The 19,029-nt window shown below is 39.5% G+C and overlaps 1 protein-coding gene across 8 annotated transcripts in view; it reads left to right on the top strand.

Moving 5' to 3' along the window:
• TMEM131L (transmembrane 131 like) overlaps window positions 1-19,029 on the top strand; it is an 83,784-nt gene that overhangs the window by 38,354 nt on the left and 26,401 nt on the right. For 5 of the 8 annotated variants that reach the window (XM_072861245.1, XM_072861240.1, XM_072861244.1 and 2 more), the window contains exons 7-17: window positions 1,923-2,033; window positions 7,670-7,702; window positions 8,737-8,814; window positions 10,705-10,858; window positions 13,139-13,197; window positions 13,562-13,670; window positions 14,640-14,742; window positions 15,396-15,549; window positions 16,208-16,378; window positions 16,678-16,747; window positions 18,724-18,841. In XM_072861245.1, coding sequence (XP_072717346.1) covers window positions 1,923-2,033; window positions 7,670-7,702; window positions 8,737-8,814; window positions 10,705-10,858; window positions 13,139-13,197; window positions 13,562-13,670; window positions 14,640-14,742; window positions 15,396-15,549; window positions 16,208-16,378; window positions 16,678-16,747; window positions 18,724-18,841 — 1,160 coding nt within the window. Of the gene's footprint in view, window positions 1-1,922; window positions 2,034-7,669; window positions 7,703-8,736; window positions 8,815-10,247; window positions 10,413-10,704; window positions 10,859-13,138; window positions 13,198-13,561; window positions 13,671-14,639; window positions 14,743-15,395; window positions 15,550-16,207; window positions 16,379-16,677; window positions 16,748-18,723; window positions 18,842-19,029 lie in introns of those variants that run through there. The other 3 variants (XM_072861246.1, XM_072861242.1, XM_072861247.1) reach the window with 2 other exon arrangements.

The raw sequence follows: 19,029 nt of genomic DNA, 5'->3' as shown, positions 1-19,029 counted from the left end.
TTCCTCTTACAAATCAGGTGGGGTAATGTTTACAATTCATCCCTTTTACCAGATCTTGCTAGTCTCATGATCCCTCATACATGTATACGGTTAAAATTACTACTGTTAATGGGGCTACCTGTGGTAGTAGAACTAAATGTATTTGTATATGTGTACTTACAAGATCATGGTCCTGTCACTACTAGTTGGTTTCATATAATACTGCAGTCTATACTGTACTGTGCTGGAATGCATTTGCCATGAAAAACCTATGTAGGAAATATTTTAGGTGGTTTTCAGCTACTCTGCAGGATTTTATGTAAACACATTGGGGATGTAGCACAGGGTGAGAGGTTTAGGCCCTTAAAACATGAAAGTCAAAGTAGTGGTTGTGCATTAAAGCCGTCTATTGTCTTATTGACTAGAGAGTTCAAGCAAGTCTTAAGCTTTTTTATTTTTATAAGGGACATTATATACTCCAAATTCTTTGCTTTTATTAATTTGTTAAAGAAAAATCTAACTCTGAATTCAGTGATTTAAAAACAATGCCAGCTTTAATCAACCATCCAGCTCTTCCATTCCCATACTTTGATACTGTGGTGGAAAGCAAAGCTCCTTAAATTGAAGCATGGGTAAGTTCAGTTGAAATACATGTTTTTTAATAGAAATGTTGCATTTATCTAGTATTTATTCGAAGTAATGCCACATTTGGCAGGAACTTTTCATCAAGGATGAGGGAAGAGTGCATTATAGAGTGATTGACCTTTTCTTTTTGACATCTCTCCTCTCCTTGCACTCACTCCTGCCCACTAGTTTCTTGCCCAGTCAGCTCAGCCAGGGCCTTTTATCAACAAGTTGCGGGGAAGCAGTTGTCAGTGCCACCAAAAAATCAGTTTGCCTCCTGTTGGACTGCTGCTAAAATCAGCAACAGGCTGGTTTTCATGGACAGTTTCACCAGCCACCTGAAACAGAGGAAGTAGCTGCCCATGATTTCAGCTTGCATTAGAATTAAGAGTTTCAAAATTGGGCATAACTTGAGTGGTTGATGCACAGTTACAGTGCTCTTGAGAGCCCAAAAGCCTTGAAACATGTTTGATGTTTCTAATGTGTTTATGCAAGAGTACGTGCAGAAGATTCACCCAAATGGAAAAGGGGTACCATTATAGTAAAATGTACTTTGTAAATGCCTTCATTAAAAAAAATAGCCTATTCCCTTTGATCTGATATTTTCTATCTGTAGTCAGAGATCTTCAGTGAACGTAGAATGCACTGTATTATCCTCTTAATTAAAAACGTGGTTTTTTTCTATTAAAAAAAAAAAGTCTTTGCATACAAGTGAAAAACCCCAAGGCATTTTTCTTAACCTCTAATGATTCCCCCCTCGCCCCCCGTTATCTTGCATCTCGTTTTCAAAAACTAATCTTGGTGGAGCGGAATATTAATGCAGTTAAAACATTCAACTTACAAATCTTATAGTGGTCTGAGAACTGCAGACTTTAAAAACCAAAATGATAAAAAATTACTTTACTCAATTTTTAAGGCAAAGCCATTGCATTCAATATGCAATTGGAATATTAACAAAGTTTTTCCAGAAATTACTGCACTGCCAAATGGTAATATGTGTATTGTAATTGCCTGAAGAATAGTAAGAGTGTTTAGATACTTTCTTTTTGAGATAATCTGATGATCTGCTGGTGAGTGCTTTGTTTTGTTTTTGTAGTAGTGCCTGAATGAATGAAGATGCTAAAGTGCCATTTATGTGTGTAGTTACTTTCCACATTGGAACTTTATATCTCTACATTGTCTTTTAAAAGAATCTAACATGAAAACCCAATCTGTTTCTTGGAAGATTGTTATTATTAGCAAAACAGATTTGTATGGTACTGTGATAACTGAAATATTAGATGTTGATGTAATGACTTTTTTTTTTTTTTTAACACCAGGTTTTTGGAACGGGAACTCTGATGTCTTCTCCAGAAGAACCTAGAGTGCAGCTAGCAAATGCCTACTTACTACTTCCACATATTCAAAACATCCAGGCGTCACACACACTGGTACAGTATATATTTCAAATGGAGATGAAACATGTATCTTCCTAGACATAAAAGGTTTTTGTCCTCAGGTTGTTGGGATGCAAGGAACGTTAACAAAAAGTCCAAGTACCAGTGACTGCAGGAGAGAGGTCGCAAGATACAGGGCTACTGTGATCAGCTGGTGTTCTGGTTTTATGAGACAGTCTTTGGCATTTAAACTATTCCCACTTATTCATGCTCCTGTGGTTTGCTATCCTCTCAGTTGTGCCTACAAAACTATTTGTGAGGCCCTGCTCTGAACTAAACTGGAGAATTGATCTGTCCTAAAAAACCCAAACTTTGTACTATAAAGTGTGTGTGTGTGGGGAGGCTGTTTTGGTTTGTTCTGTTTTTTTACTTCAGACCTGTTCCCCATGCCAGTTCATAGCAGGGCTGCGCCAGCAGTTTGCCGCAGTTAAACAGCATGGCATGGTGTGTGGATGAGAACAAGAGCTGAGAGTCAGGCTGGAGTATCCCCTCCTGCCCGTATCAGTGCTGAAGATACCAGCTTGCTTACCTCAGCTTGACTAAAGCAGGGAGCTGTGGAGAATACAGCAAGGTGGATTTACGAGGCATAACTATTTCAATTGAAAGAAGCTTTAACGATTTCTGTCATTTGGTTGCAGTTGCAGGTATTTTCATAGTCTTCCAGGCCATACAGAACCTTTCAAGTGAATAACTGGAAAAATTGATCTTTCAAATTTCCTTTTGTATTGTACACAGATTTAGTTTTTTCAACACATTCAGAATATCGTAGCTTGTAACAGAATTTAATCTTTTATCTAAATGTAAATTGTGTTGATTGCCTTCATGATGTCATCTTCTGTTCTACGTGAGAAGAATTCTTATCTCAGATCGTGTTTTTCGGTCTGCTATGTACATGTTAGGTCAGTCTTACCTCTACCCAAGGGTAGTGCATAATTTCCTTCTCTTCCTTTCTTTTCCTCTGTACCAGTCATCTCTTTCCTGTAATCACACAGATGTGGTTGCTTGTGGGTGTACACAGACAGACTTTTGCGAAGGAACCAAAAATCTTCAGGTTTTGTACTTTGGGGTGCTAGGGGTAGAACTGAGAAGCGTTTTTTGGATGCTGTTCATGACATGCCTGTCTGCATCCTCACATCTAGCTAGATGGGCTGTTGTCAGGTACTGTCTGAAGTTTGGATGCAGACTCTGCTATTTCGCAGTTCTGTCTGAATTCCTGAGTAGAGAAGTTTTGGGGAGCATTTGACATTTTCCTTACCGTATAGTGAGGAACATTTTCCTGTGCTTTATTTCTGTAGAGTACAAGCTTGAGGTCATGTTTGGCAGTGCAGCGTGGTGCCACCTGGCACCAGTCTTGTCACAGGATGCGAGTTGTGAGAGAGTGTTGACTCAGTTCTCCTAGCTCTGGGTGTAATTTTCCTGTGCCGGGCTATAATTGAGGAATTACTCTTCAGTTCACTGAACGTTACCGATTTGGACAGAAATGCTGCAGCAGTGGGACGGGCTCCTCCGCTGTTGAAGGTGATCTAAGTACTGAAGAAGAGCTTATGGCTTGAGTTTGGGTTCCTTTTAGAAAAACGTTGCCCTGCAGATAGCTGTCCTCTCCAGAAGTGCCTCCTTCAATTCACCCTACTAGTATTCTGATCCAGATCCCATAAAAATTGGTATGATTCTGTTTTGTCCGGTTTATATTTTAGCCTCAGAAGCTGTAGAAGGAAGAGAGGTCTATGAGGTTTGAGTGAGTGACTACATGTGCAAACTTAAGAATACATAACTATTAAACATACAATGGAGATTTGTAGTGAAAAAGCATTTAAAACAAACCAGTCATACTCACTTAACTGTGCACATTTGCTTTCCCCTGTTTATTTTTAACTGAAGTAAGATACCAGTGTAAGTTCAGGATAGAATAAGCCTCCTTTACACATCCTTTGTCATCTTGGGATCAATGAGTTGTAACCTTGGGCAACAATGTCTAGTTCGATATGCTAAAGGTATCCTTACCTCTGGAGTCTACTGATACTGCTTGGAAACCTGTGAGAAAGCTCGCTGAGTGCTGCATGGTATATGTCTGGTTTTTGCCTCTGTTGTCTCCTGTTTTAAAGGTGGTTGTGTTTAAGCTGTTTGGTAATACTGACATCCTTGATCGTCGAGGCCAGAAAGGTAATGGCATTCAGTGCCATCAGGTGCTTGGTAAAATGGCTTCTCAGAACTGCTGGAGGCATTGTTACCATAACCCCAAATACTTGTTCTTACTCCTGTGATGGCTGGAAACCTACACCTGACTTCCAATCTGAATTGCTTTATGACCGGTTTATATTTGTTTCTTAAGATACGCATTTAGTTTATATAACTCCTCCTGCTTCTGACACTTACACCCAGAAGCATTTGTGGGTGGCATCGCATCTTTCAGCTTTTGCTTTGCCAAGCTGATTGGTCTGTGCTCTGTAGTATCATCTTCAGTGATGGGCTGTCCATTTCTTAACCAAATTGACAACCCCTTTCTGCAGCTTCTCCAATTTGTAAAAATTATTTTGAAGGTGAATGGCCAGAATTGTACGTAGGGATATGGGTGAAATTTTACCTCTACAGGGTATTTATGTTGGAAGTATGATATATCCCTGGGGATTATAGTTGCAAGTTTACTTCTACAGTGGTATTTCTATTGGAAATACAGTATGTGACAGGTTAGTGTTTGTGTTTTTTGTGGAAAATGAACTTCCATTGATTTTGTGCGATTTTTTTATCCTTAATAGGCAAAGATATGCAGGCCTTTCTTTTTTCTCCATCATTCCCCCAGTTTCTTTTAGCAGAAACTCTTGTGATTAATAGGAAAAGAAAAAGACAGACAAAATTGCCTTTTCTACTGTTGAATTTCACCCTCTTTCTGTTACTCTTCTCAAAGTTTCAGCTTTTGAAGGGTTCAGGATCAACATCTGGCTGTGGTCCTGGATCCCAGGATTTCTGGGCTCCTGGCTCACTCGTTGGGAGGAAAGAACTGTGTCTAGCACTGTGAATTCATAGTATGTCCACGTGGCCATTAGGCGGTGGCTAGTTACCACTAAGCCGTAACCAATGGTGGAGCCCATATAGGTCATCTTTGTTTATCCAGCTTCTGGATGTGGTCTTTGCTCCAGTTGCCTGTTTTTGAGCATTGTTTAATATTTGGATGGCACTAACAGGGCAGCTACATCACTGCGTCGTTGTGTTCAAAATGATGTACCAACGCACTGGAAATGCCAATGGAGGAGTGACCTGCAGGGCGGAACGTCTTACCGTAGGAGACACATCACTTTGCTCACTTCCCAGAGGAGTTCAGAGTTTATGAACCAATGACATGGGAAATAATGCAAGTACTGGCAGGAGCCCAAGACTCTTTAAGCTATGTTTTGTGCCGGTGGACAGAGGATCAGAGAAGCAAATGTGTGCAAGTGTGGTGCTTGGGTGTGGAGAAGGAAGGTAGTAGGACAGTAGAGTTTTCTTGGTGTGCCATCCTGATAACTCTCTGCAAAAAACCGATGAAACTCTGCTGAATCATTATTACAGGGACAGCTTATTAACACCATTCAGAGTGGAAATAGCTCTATAGGGCCGGGGACTGTCCAGGACAGAAACTTTGAAGTATCAGCCTGCAGGAAGACGGGGAGGATTGTTCAATGTTTGTTCTTTTTTAATTATACTGTGGTCAAACTCCAGGAAGTGGTTTGAACTCTACAGTCCTGATAATGATGCAAGAATATCTCTGTGAAAATCTTCTATAAAGCCATGTCTGATTGACAGGGCACCTAAGGCAGAATAAGGAATTCTTCCCCCTGAAAGTGACCTCGGGTCTGTGGTTGCTTGGTGGCTGCTGAGCTGGCCTGTGCCAGCCGTCCTGTTGATGCTCTCTCTCTCTTCTGGTGGCTGAATTATTTCCTAAGTAATTGCCTACTGTACTGTCCCCCAGCGAGAATCCTAGACCTTTGCCAGGAGAGCGGGGCTCCTTGCAGATCAGATGGTTCAGGTTTTTAGGGTTTTTTTGAGAGAGGCCTCTGTTTCTTTAAAATATAAATGTAAGAACTTAACCAAAACTGATAGAAGCCACACGAACGAAGTTCTTACCAGGCTTCTCTATTCAGTTCATATAGGATTTGTGGGTGCTGAGTGTGTGTGTACGTGCAAATATGTACGCATGTGTAGCTAACACAAAATAGAGGCACCAGGTAATGAAGTGGCAGTGGTTGCACTGCTTTGCAGCGCTCTTTCTAACTTTTCCCCTTGTGCCGTGCCTCTCTTCTTCAGTTCGCCTCTGGTGCAAGCAAACATACGCTGCATAACAGCTCTCTGCTCTGATTCATAGGCAGTGATACTCACAGTGTAAACAGAGCACTTGCACCGCTGGGAGATGTGGACATGGTCCTGGGTTTGTCTTCTTGGAAACTCTGCTTCTGACAGGGTTTTCTTCTCAGATGGCTTATCTTATCTTTATGCTTAACATAGCTGTCCTAGAAGTGTTGTAAAGATAGTAGGCATTACAGTCATGCATCTATTTTCTGCCTTCGATAAATGGAAACCCTTTTCCTTTTCTGAAGATAGTTTTACAAAGAGAAATAAAAAATTCCCATAGAAAACAGATCAACATCAAATACACGCCAGTAACATTTTTTGCCCTCTGTGCGTGTTACATTAGTAGCTTCAATTTTAAGGTGACAGCAGTTTCCCATGTAGACCTATGCCAGGTCAAGAAGTTAAAAAAAAAGTTGGAAAAATATGATTTAGCTGTTGTTTGGTTTTTTTTTTTTGTAGGGGTGTGGGGTCTTAAACTACTTTAAACTACAGTGGCATTGAATAAGGGCTAACAACTCCTTATGTAGGACCATGAAAGCAGTAGTGTTCTCTCAAGAACCACTGAGAAGGGAAGTCTAAGCATCAAGGTTTATTTGACCAGAAAAGCGACCCCCAAAAGTTGCTCTTTATATATTCTTACTGCCTCATTAAAACTCCACTAGCAGTCATGGCCATGAGAGGTTAGTAAGTGGTGCATGTTTTGGAATCAAATGGGTTTTTTTTCTGCTCTCAAAATTTGATGAGGACAAAAGCGTTTGTAAAAAAGAAAGGAAGGTGGCAGGGGTTCCCGTCCCGGGGAGAGCTGCGCTGGGGACAGGCTTTGGGTCGCCGCTAACCACCTTTGCAGAGGTTACATCGCCCTCTTGTGTGAAGCCCCAGTCATTTTGGTGTGAAATCCGGTTGAATCGGGAATGCAGAATGTATGCTGGCTTCCTTTTGGCTGTGCTTTTATAAAACTGGACCCCAAGAAATGCCACGCATGTCGTAAGTCTCCTCTCTGCTCCGGTGCCCCCTTATGCCTGTCCCAGGGAGATAGGAAATAGGGTGTTGGATACTTCAAAAACTTTTCTTCACAGTTTTGCTTTTCAGCATCAAATTATTGAAATTCTTTAAAGTCAGTTGCATCAACACCTTCAGAAACTTGAGCCTCACTCAGGTATTTAGTTCAGTATCGCAAGAGAAACTGGGGGGTTCCACAGCAGTCTCAAAATCACCAGGTAATTTTGCTGTAATTAAGGCACTGATAGAGCGACAGGTCTGTCATTCTGATTTTTTTTTTTTTTTTTTTTTTTTTTTTTTTAATTTAGACTCATGATGTACTGGCTGAGCCATTTGTGCAGGTAATTTGGCAGTCCAGATTTCCAGATAGCTTTCATGAACTATGCTTGGCTTTGTCAGTGCTATTGCCCCATTAGATTTATGAGTGCTTTTACAAGCCGGCACAATCGGTGTCGTCTTGTCTTGTCTCTTCTTTTCCTTTTTCTTCTCTTCTCTTCTCTTCTCTTCTCTTCTCTTCTCTTCTCTTCTCTTCTCTTCTCTTCTCTTCTCTTCTCTTCTCTTCTCTTCTCTTCTCTTCTTTTCTTTTCTTTTCTTTTCTTTTCTTTTCTTTTCTTTTCCTTTCTTTTCTTTTCCTTTCTTTTCTTTTCTTTTCTTTTCTTTTCTTTTCTTTTCTTTTCTTTTCTTTTCTTTTCTTTTCTTTTCTTTTCTTTTCTTTTCTTTTCTTTTCTTTTCTTTTCTTTTCTTTTCTTTTCTTTTTTCCTTTCTTTTCTTTTCCTTTCTTTTCTTTTCTTTTCTTTTCTTTTCTTTTCTTTTCTTTTCTTTTCTTTTCTTTTCTTTTCTTTTCTTTTCTTTTCTTTTCTTTTCTTTTCTTTTCTTTCAATAAAAAGGCAAGACAAGTCTTTTCTGTCTGTCCATTTTGGCATGAAGCCTATGTATCAGACCATGTCCAAGAAGCATTATGTTCTTGGCCTAGCAACTGTATTTCAGTATCCAATCAGCAAAGAAAATATACAGAAAACAAGGAAAGAAGCTTTTATATTATACAAAAAAGGCTCTGTTGAATACAGTTTATTGACGTATGAAAGTTTATAAGGGTTGCTCATGTCAATGCTGTATAAATATTTAATAATCAAGTATAATAATAGTTTGATAAGTAAGTAGATATTGATGGAGTTCCTGAGAATTGGAGATTGATTGCTGGCCTACTGTACAGAGTAATTGTATTTATTTTAAAAAAATTCCTTACATTGCTGTGTTTTGCATATGTGGAAACAGTCCTATTGTCTTTATAAATTGTGGTGTGTGAATCAGATTTATATGATAATATCTTTTGAAGCAGTGTGCTTGATGTTTTCTTCACTTTTCTTTCCCACAGGCAGAAACTATGAATGCCAGTCTCTTACGTGTTCACCTTGAATGCAGTTTACCTAGCGACGCATATCAGCAAGTTAAGGTATGTTTTATTATCATTTTATATCTATTTAAGCCTTCTTATTTTAATCCAAGTTTAGAGGGGCACTTTCCAGAGCTCTAGAAGTTTGAGCAACAGTGCAATTTCCAGTGTCTCAGTTTAAAGGGAAATTGTGCTTTTAGCTATGCTTTTATAAAACCGTACCCTGTGGTATAAATTAAATGTCATACACATCACACTGTTACCTTTAGGAGAGGGGGAGATGGAAAAAGACACCCAGCCCCCCCAAAAAAACCCCAAACCAACCCAACAGGCTAAGCGTTTTAATACGTAGGTGTTGTATTACTTCCATGGAGTACGAAAGTGATTAGATTCCTCTAATTTCTGTTCTCCAGAAACGTTGCACAAGTCTCTGGTTCACCCTGACAAGGGATCAGCGAGCTGAGAGGCTGAAGTCAGGGCTGTCTGGGCCGTGTGCTCAGCAGGGTTTGAAGGCGGCCTTGGCGTCGGGCAGAGCGTAGGAGGGGTGAGCTTCTTAGCAGAAAAGCCCCCTCGGAAGGCTCTGAGCGTTCAGGACAGTGGGTCTCCTCCTCCTGGGCAGTGCCATCCGGATCTCCTCTTCCCCTCTCCCCTCAGACGTCCTTACACAGTAAATGGGTGTTGGTTCACAGCAGTGACGGTACTCGATGGGGTATTTTGTTGTATCAGATATATAGGCCTGCGCCGTGGTCTGCGGCACCTTTCTTTCATCAGGTGTGACGAGGCCCAGACTCCATAGCTGCTTTTCTGTACGTTACATATCACAGTGACCCTGTGCTGTTTTACTCCCACGTTTGATTCTTGCATTGCGTTGGTGACTAAGGCTGGGCTTGAGATGCACCTGAACATTTGAGACTGCCCGCTCTTTGATGCGAGCTTCCTGAGGGCACACCACCCCTGTGCTCCAGTCTCCACAGCGGCCTCCTCTCCTGCTCCTGGCAGCCATGTCAAGTGCTGAGGGTTTCTTTGATGCCGTGTGAGCAGTGAACTGGCGTCCCATTCCCAGAGACGCTTCCCCACTGCCGCTGTACCTCCTTGCAGTGCTTCAGATTAGCCGAAGGTGTTTTGCTGCTGCTTCACGAGAGCACGTCACGTGCCAGCGGTGGAGGTTTTCTTCACCTTTTATTCCTGAGCAAATTAGTCCTCTTGGTAGGGCATTGGAGCCTGAGTTTAGCGACCGTCATGGTGTGATGCAGGACAAATTTATGTTACTCACTGTTGATTGTCTAGTTTTTGTTTTGCTTTGTTGGCTTTAATTTTTTGCAAAATGGTGTCTGTGTCTTTGTAGTTGCTAAGACTCAGCTGTCTTAACAGCAGCCACTACTTAGAGAAGGAAATAAGATCCTATTTGTATTTATCTGAAGTATTCTAGCCAGACGACAGTGTTTTCTATTAAGAATTGTACATGTATGTTTGTTTTTTTAAAATTACTTCAGTGAGAAATGGAGACAAAAAACACAGGATTTGGAAAAATTAACTATAAACAGACCAGTGAACATGAACTGTCTTCCTACCATTAAGACACATGCATCAGTCTGTTTATGGCACATTTTATTGAAGGCAGAGGATTTAACAAAGGAAACTGTTTTGCAGTCCCTGAGGTGAGACTGACTAAGACAGTTTATAAATTTGCATTCTTTCAAGGTTCAGTGTCCTTTTTAGTTGTTTTTCATCTTTGTTTTTGCTGTGCTGTCTGTACCTGCGCTGTCTTTGGTTTCTGCTGAGATTTTAGCAGAGGTCCTAATTACTCCTGTTTTGCCAGCACTTTGGTGCTGGAACCTTGTCTGTTAGATAATACCTTTGATTAACTTCTCAAGATACCTTACTGTAATGATTTTTTTCCGTTCCCTCTCCCACCACACACACACACCATATCCCCTTGTCTCGCTCCAGAGTTGCTGTTTTATGTCCGATGACCCAATGCTGCTAGAAATGAGCTTAACGGTAAGAATGGAAAATGCCCAACAAGATTTTGTGGAGCACAGACAATACTTACTGGAGAATCTTTTTGTAGTTTATGTAGCAATGGAAAAAACGAAGACCTCGGGTAAGTCCTAAATACAACTGTTAATTGTAATAGAACTTGGTTTTATACATTAACTGTAATTTGATGTGCTAAATTGAATCAAATTCACTGACAGCTAAATTTTGCAAGTAACGGAAAACAAATCAGTTTAGTTAAACACAGCTTGTCAGCCACTTTTAGGGCAGAGTTACTGTAAGCGCAGTCCTCTTTACAAAGGTAATGATTGTAAAGTTGTAAACTACACGTTTCATTCTTTAGTCGCCCATGCTTATGCATCTGCTTAAATAGTATGGAAGGATGTCATGGTCCTTTGATTTCTACAACTGCATTTCTGATTTCCCATTAATTAAACTCACCATAATAGGACTATGAAGGCAGAATGGTTTGTACAGTACTGGGGATAGTGGCCATTGTGGAAAGTAGGGTAATGAGGTAATACAGATGTGTGCATCATTTATTCTTGTAAGCTAGAATTCCACAGGCAAAACAATTAACCCCTTGCAGTTTCTTTGTGCTACATTTATTGGGTGAACAAATCCTCTAACTGCAGGGGATTTTAAATTATTTATAGCGCTTTGCAGTCTGTTTGAATAGCTTTTTTTAGACATTTCTTCCAGTTTTACTTTCTGATTGAAGAAGAAGGAACTGCTTAAGAATCCAGGTGAAAATAATATTTTTTAACACACTAGTAAAAAAATAACATGATCTTTTTGTCTTTCGAGAAGTTCCGTTCAAGATCTAGTCACAAAGCAATATATGCTGTTCCCGCCGTGTGTGTTCTGTGATGTGATATTTACAAAGAGGTGAAACTGAAATACCCACTGTAAACCTAGTTTCCCTGCCAGTCGGATGCCAGTGCTTTGTTATGTTGAGTTGTGGATGGTTTTTCTGATGCTGGTAGAGAATTGTTCACAGCTGTTGTGTCAAGGGTGCTCACTGTTAACACTTTCGATGGTTAAAGTACTAGAATTATGCTTTTAAGGCTGTTTTCCATTAAATATAATACAATCATAAGTCCTCACTGTGTTGTGAGGTTGGTGATATAAGCCCTTTGGACTTGCTCTTGGTGGAAAGTTTCATGTCTTGCTCCATCAGTACCAGTGGTGGCTTTGCCACGTCAAACAGCAATGCTTCCTTGCCTTCTGTTTGTATGATTAAATGAGAGATGTGGTCTTGAGGGAAAGATCTAACAAAAGGGAATATGGTGCTGTGTTAGTCTCAGCATACAGCACGTGTGTTAGCACCTAGAGTGGGACAGCAGGTAGGCAAGGTCTGCACAGGGGAACTAGCCAGCTGGAAAGGTTGAAGAGGAGTATGTGCTTTTAACAGCTGTGGCTATGTGGATCTTCTGCTCACTCAGAATCAACATCTTGAACCCTCTTTTGGAAACTGGCACGTAGTCTTGCTTTCAAGCAGCTGAGCAAAGCACACTCATTATTAGAAATTGTGCCTGGTGAACTGGGAGAATGTCCTTTTATGTCAGCCTGGATCTACTGATGTAATTCAAGTATAAGCAAGGGCAAGAACTCGGGTCATCTTCCTTCATGGAAGTGTGATGACCACCCTGATATAATAGTAATCTCTTGTTCTGTCCTGCTGCTCTTCTTTTGGTCCTCTGCATCTTCGTAGCGTCCTGTGGACGGGAACATAGCTTTGCCAGTGACGAAGGGTGGTTACCCAGTATAGCTGTACCACCTTATCGGCAGGTGAAAGCTGAGTTATACCCATCTCCTGTTGCTCTGGTCAATAGGTTACTACCCTGCCAGGTGACAGGACCATTCCTGTTTTAAGCCCAAAAGGTATTAAGCACCGAATCCAGCTTCACATTGTCTCCTGAAAATGCTTGCTTGTCAAAGCAGGCGAGCCAGGATCTTGCGTAGCTGTGTACATATACAGAAGAGTTTTTACTGGACTCTCTCATGCTATTGACAGGTTGGCCCTTAGACTCAGAAAGTTAGGGCAGCATCAACCATCCTTCTTTCCTTCAGCTGTGCCTCCTGTCTCCCTGCCCGTAGGAAAGGGAGGAGTTGTGCTCCATCTTGGATTTAGGAGATAATGAAGGAAGATTCCCTGTTGATGCTTGCCTTCATGTTTGTGGCCAAAAATCTTGTTAAGTGGATTTTTCTCCCTTATGAAATGATTGCAAGCTCAAGATGTCAATAGTTCCTCCTTTTTACAAGGGTAGCTGTCACACAAAGATTTTTAAATTTAGATTAGGATTGCTTCTCATATGAGTATCTGACAAAGCAAGAGTGCTTCCATCCTTGGTGAACTTACTTCAGCATTCATTCTTTTGGACAGGTGATTCCTCAGTAGATGTGTACGTCATGCATTCTGGGAACAGTCTTGTGCATATACAGGTAATGGCGGGCTTCAGGAAGTCATATTTTAGGGTGTTGAATTTGATTGGGGAATTAATTAGCCCACTGGCTTACTCTCTAATAGCAGATTGATTTTGCTAGTGGCAGATGTCATGCTCCCCTCTTTTTAAAATGTGCCCAGAAGTCTAATAGATCTTTTAGGTGACGAATTGTAGTTCAGTGATGGATTTTTTTTAAGACACAAGAGCTGTTAACTTGAATAAAAATCCATGGGTTGATTTAGAAGATATGAGAAAATGGCAGATATTGGCTTGCAAATTTGACAAGAAGATACACTAATACAGGAGCTACAATAATAATGGTAGTACCGCTACAAGGATCATTGTGTCTTGTCTTCGTGCAGGAAATACAGCAGTTGTCACAAAAAGACACATCACCTGTGGAGTTTGAGCCAGTACTGCTATCTTCATCATCTACTGACTTTACGAAAGTTGCTTCTATTTCTTGTAAAGGTACAGGATATGTATACTTATAGATAATATGATTAAGCAGGATTTGATTATAAAAGGATAGCTTTTTTTCAGCAGATAGAGACCCTGAAAGATCCCAAAATCAACTTGTCTGGGTTTTTTTTGAGAAGGAGGATGAATTCTTTCTGCCAATTGTTTCCACCGTTTTTGTGTATATATGCTTCCTCTTATGCCAATCGAAGGCTTTAAGCTATACATATTTCAAAAAGGGGAAGAAAACATTTGCTAAAATGTCAGCTGATTTTACAATAAGCATAATTATTGAATATGCTTTTTCAACATCCTTTTATAATTTGTGGTTATTTTTCTGTTTCCAGTATATTTTCTAAAAGGCTATTGTGCTTGGGTGGTCATTTTCTATGACATTTCTTGGCAGGATCATTGAAGAGGCTTGCCTGAGACCAGGCGTGTTTGTGGAAGAGCAAAGATTAACATTTAAGCATTCCTGACTCCAGCCTGTTTCCTATTCTGACCACTAGACTGCAGTGGATAGACTTTAAACATTTATGAAACAGGCTGCTTTCATAATGACATTGGGACTTGTTTTGCCTAGCAAAAAAGGGCAAATAAGAAGAAAGAAAGGACTATATGTTAAGTGATTCTTTTTTTCAGAGCAGTTTTTCATTTATTAAAAGGAAGCAGTGTGCACTAATAAGTAAGAATGCTGTGCCAGTGACACGTGGTTAAAATTCGTCAGGTTGCTCTTTGCAGCCTTGTTGTGCGTGTGTTTTTTGAAAGTGTGTAGCGTTCATAAATTCTTCTTAAAGCAAGGTTTGGAACCTCTGAAAATGAGGACATAAGCAATTAGATGCTTTGCTCACCTGTGTGAGAATTGGACCAGCAAATGTTCCCCTTTGCAGTGTTCTTCCAAGTCCTCACATGAAAATAATTGCGGATGTACTTTCGTTCTGGCTGACGTTGTATTCTCCTGTATGTCTGTTCTTTTCCCAGCTGCATCCTGTGACAGTGAAAGTCCTTACGGTGACAAGAAGAATAATCTGTTGGAAGGCACTACAACACTAAAAGCCTGTCTTTCCTGTCCTGTGATGGAAGGGTAGGTTGACAGTGGATTTTTGTTTGTTTGTTAATGTTCACTGATATTATAAGAAGACTAGTGTACCCTACTTTAAGAGATGAGGTTAGCTTGCTTTGTCACTGAATGATTCCAAGGACAGTGAAGAGGCTTCTTCCTATTGTTGCTGTGTCATTTGCCAAAACAGACCTGTGAGATTTCAAGCAGTAGTTCTGTATTTTACCCAGGAAGAATTTCAGGAGCCAGTAAAAAGATATGCCTTAGCAGCTGATATCATATAAACATTACTTAGACTCTGTGATAAAATTTCGACCATCCTTGTTAATCCAACTCAGAAGCAGGATAGTTATAGAAAAAATGTGAAGTCTTTTGTTCAGTCTTCTTTTGCTAATTTCATCCAAACTACCATATCACAAAGCAGTATGCTATGTTATACTATAGCATAGTAAGAGAGTAGTGATTATCTGCCTACCTCTTTTACGTTGTTCTTGTCAATTTTTATCTGATATTATATGTAAGTATTCCAAAGGAAATAATTTTGTTCTTTCTCCTTAAAACCTTAAAAGAGCCTCATTATGCAAGTATACTACAGTTATCTTCTCTAGTGTGGACCGCTTCTGTGTGCTCAAGGACAATCGCAGATGTATTTATTTTTCTTCTGTATTTACTTAAAGGTATTTTGACGTAGATCCTTCTGCAGCATTGTTTCATATAGAACCACATCATAATACTTCAGGATTTTGGTCCATATGGTTTACAAACAATTTCGACTTCAGCATTGAACTGAATGAAGTCTTCATAGCCAGAGAAACGAAGAACATTTTAAAGGTAAGCTTAATTTCTGCTTCATACAATATTTTGTCCTTGATTTAAGGATCTGGTCCTTTGACATACAAAATAGATTCTTTGAAGAACTCAGGGTTCTCAGAGCTGGCTGAAATCAGTTAAAAATAAAGGTATATGTACGCCTGTAACTGTTAGGTCTGAGGAGCTTACTCTCTCAATAGGCATTATTCACTGTCCAGCTTGTTTTTGTATTGTTTTATTAGCAACTGTTCTTTCATTTGGGTTGCAGCTACAGATGCATCAAATTATAGACCATTGCTCTGTTCTCAGAATTGTTGCATGTGTTGTTTGTGCTCTATAGGATTCAGCATTTCTTCATAGGCTGTAATGGAAGTCTTTAGTACATAGATGAGCTTTGAAGTTTAGAAGGCAAAGCCAATAATTTACTCGCGCAATTGCTTGATTCAAACCAGACAAATCTGGTGTATGAATACGCACATGATGTAGGCATCTAATTGGCTCTTCGTATATTTAGACAGGAGATTTACATATGTGCACTGTATGGATCAGTTATGGGCACATATGTGCATGTAATAACAGCAAAAACATGAAGGAAGAGAAAGTTTACATTCTTCAGAGTACTGCTTGCACCAAAAATACTGTACCAATTTTAATTCAGTTGTCCTTTGATTCTTTCTAGATTCTGAACTTTGCCGAACCTTTGACTCTACCTCCAGGCTGCTGGAATGTATTTACTTTGAAGCTCAGTGTGAAAGACACTGTAACAAATGTGCTTTCTAGTATTTGTTTGGCCACAAATGTGGGAGTAATGTTTGAAATACCGCTGCAGATATATTCGACTGTGTCCAAGGTATTGTATTCAGTTGTGTTGAATGATTATTATGCACTGCAAACCAAACTGCAGCAGCCTGCCTCTTAGGCCAGAAATCTGTCCCTTAGTCCTGAAAGAAAAACTCAGTACCAGACCACTCTGTGAAACCATCCTGTAGCTTGAGAAGTTAAGCACCCAGAGTTAAACAGCAATGGAATTACAGTTCTCTAGGCAACCTTAATTCTCTTCTTTGACTCGTCCAAATTCCACTGAGAAACTGGAATTTGTCCTGTTGTTTCGTCATATGGTCAATTGTAGTTTTTGTTTTGTTTTTCCAGCAGGGAGATCTTCGTTTTGAAGCCATTGCTCACTGTGATATTCAGTGTTACTTGGGAAAGTCTGATTCAGGTAGGCTCATCTTGGTGGGTTTTTTTAGGCATCTGATAGTAGTTTTATTGTAGAAAATTTGTTTTATGTAGCAGGACTTGTAATGAGAATATTGAGATTGTTCATACAAGTACTTAGTTTTATGTCTTTTAAAAACATCCACTTTTCTGGGAGTATGTAAATGGCTTTGAGTAACCTGTACTGAGTACACTGTGCAGTATTTCAGACCTCTAATGCCATAGCACGTGCTAAGCTATTGTTCTGTCTTGCAACATTTTTTTGAACTTAATATTTAAGACTCTCCTATAAGTTCTCATTGGTGGTGTACTGCTCCTTGCTTTCTTCATATGCACGTTCTCCGGAGATGTTGAGGTAGAATGATAAAGCTGTCAACTAGCTCAAGGTGATTAGAAAATGTGCATAATCTGGGTCCAGATCCTGGGAAGTCTTTCATGAAAAACAAAAAACAAATGTTGACCAATATGTTGCCTTTAGCCAGAGTTAAATTGAAGGCCTTCTCTTTATCTGTTTCTCACAGCAAAAATTTCCTAAATTTCTGCAAAAGACCATTTATCAGGTTTATAAAACAGCATCCTTAATGCTGCATCATGTGAAACAGAAAGAAGGGGTCTCATTCTTTCTGGAACTAAGGAATCTTAACTCCAGATACTGTAATGCTGAGAGCTGTTTTAAGCACCTGGCTGGCATTTACCAAAATACAGTGTTCAGTATTACGTGAACATTGTTGAGTCTGATGGAAGCTGATTGAGAATAGCGGGGGTTTTTTAATCCCTGCTCAGTAAGGAATTTCAGTAGGCAGCTGGGTACCACAGGCTTTAAATGTTTAAGTGAGGGCTCTCCTGAATGTGTTTTCAAGATGATGCTTTTGTAAAATGTCTTTTTGTATGAGGATATGAAGAAGGCAATAGTAGTCATTCAAATGTAAAAAGGAGGATTGAGGTGACATATAGAAACATGTGGCCTGAAGAATTACTGATACATATGCACATTTAGGTACATATCTTAGAAGCAGGTGTTTGTGGTTTGGTGGTTTTTTTGTTGTTGTTTTTTTTAAATCTATATAAAGGAATATTGCTGATACAAGTAAGTCCTCGTTGCTTACTTTCTTTCCATTCTAATAATACACATAATGAGATCTTTACATACAGGTATTGTGCCTTCTAATTTAGGATACTAGTACTTGTTAAATAGAAAAGTCTAATGCACAAGCCTGAAAATATTGACCTAAAGAACTTGTAGCTGGATTATTCCAGTCATAATCAGTCTCAGTTGGTTACCTTAAACACTAAGGATTGTAAAATAAAATACATGTACTTTCAAAATAAGCCATTTTTGTTTTCTTTCAAAAGAAATTTACTTTTCTAACTCCTTTCTGCTATGTGGAAATCCTTGAACCAATATGAGTCTAACTTTCTAAAAGGCATTAATCTTTACACTAATTGCAATTTTATCTTAAGAAGAATTTGAGAAAATATCAGCACCTTGAAAAGAGAAGCTAAAAAGAAAAAAAAAAACATTTCCGCCAAACTGTGGGATTTGTTTTGCTCCCTGCTGTGCTGTGATATTATAATTTTGTACCACTATGTAGAGAATACTATATGATCTTGATACTTATTGGCATCAGTGGAGAGTTCTGTGTAAAGACTACTGATAACATAATGACTTTTCAATGGCATCCATTAGAAATAGCAACAGTAAGAAGGGCTTCCTACAGCATACAAAGCCTGTGCAATACCCATACGCTTGTTTGCGTGTAGAATTACTGTGGTTTTGCAGATGTATTTCTTTAAGCAAATCAGATATGGACAATAATATATATACCCTCGCGTGCTTGCTTTGAAGGGAAAAAATGGGTTGCCTTTTTAATTTTTGTGTCAGGACCCTTTGCAGATACTGATTACTTGTGTTCCGAAGTAGAATGATGGAAGGAGCAAATATTTTCTCTGTAAAATATGAAAAATCTGTTATCGTTTTAGCAAATCTGCTTTGGCAGAAGAGTCTCTCTCTGGACCGTTCTGCCTGGGATGTGGATTCTGAGCTTGCAAGTGAACTTTATGAAAGATGGCAAAAAATAAGACGTGGGGAAGCCTGCAGGTCTGTACAGAATCTGTTGAGGTTCTTAATTCAAGCCAGTACAGTGCTGTAAGAAAGAATATTTCTGTTCTGAAGTATTCTTAATTAGAACAAACATTTTTGACCTTCCTGAACTTAAGTTAGTTATCTTGAAGCACCCGGAGTTTCAGAGCACCCCAGACACTCCCAGCTTCCGTATCAAGGCACTG

Source organism: Ciconia boyciana, chromosome 5 (genome assembly GCF_034638445.1).
Source record: "Ciconia boyciana chromosome 5, ASM3463844v1, whole genome shotgun sequence".
Lineage (NCBI taxonomy): Eukaryota > Metazoa > Chordata > Aves > Ciconiiformes > Ciconiidae > Ciconia > Ciconia boyciana.
Note: the sequence above shows the minus strand (reverse complement) of the source record. Positions and strands in the feature narration are given on the sequence as shown.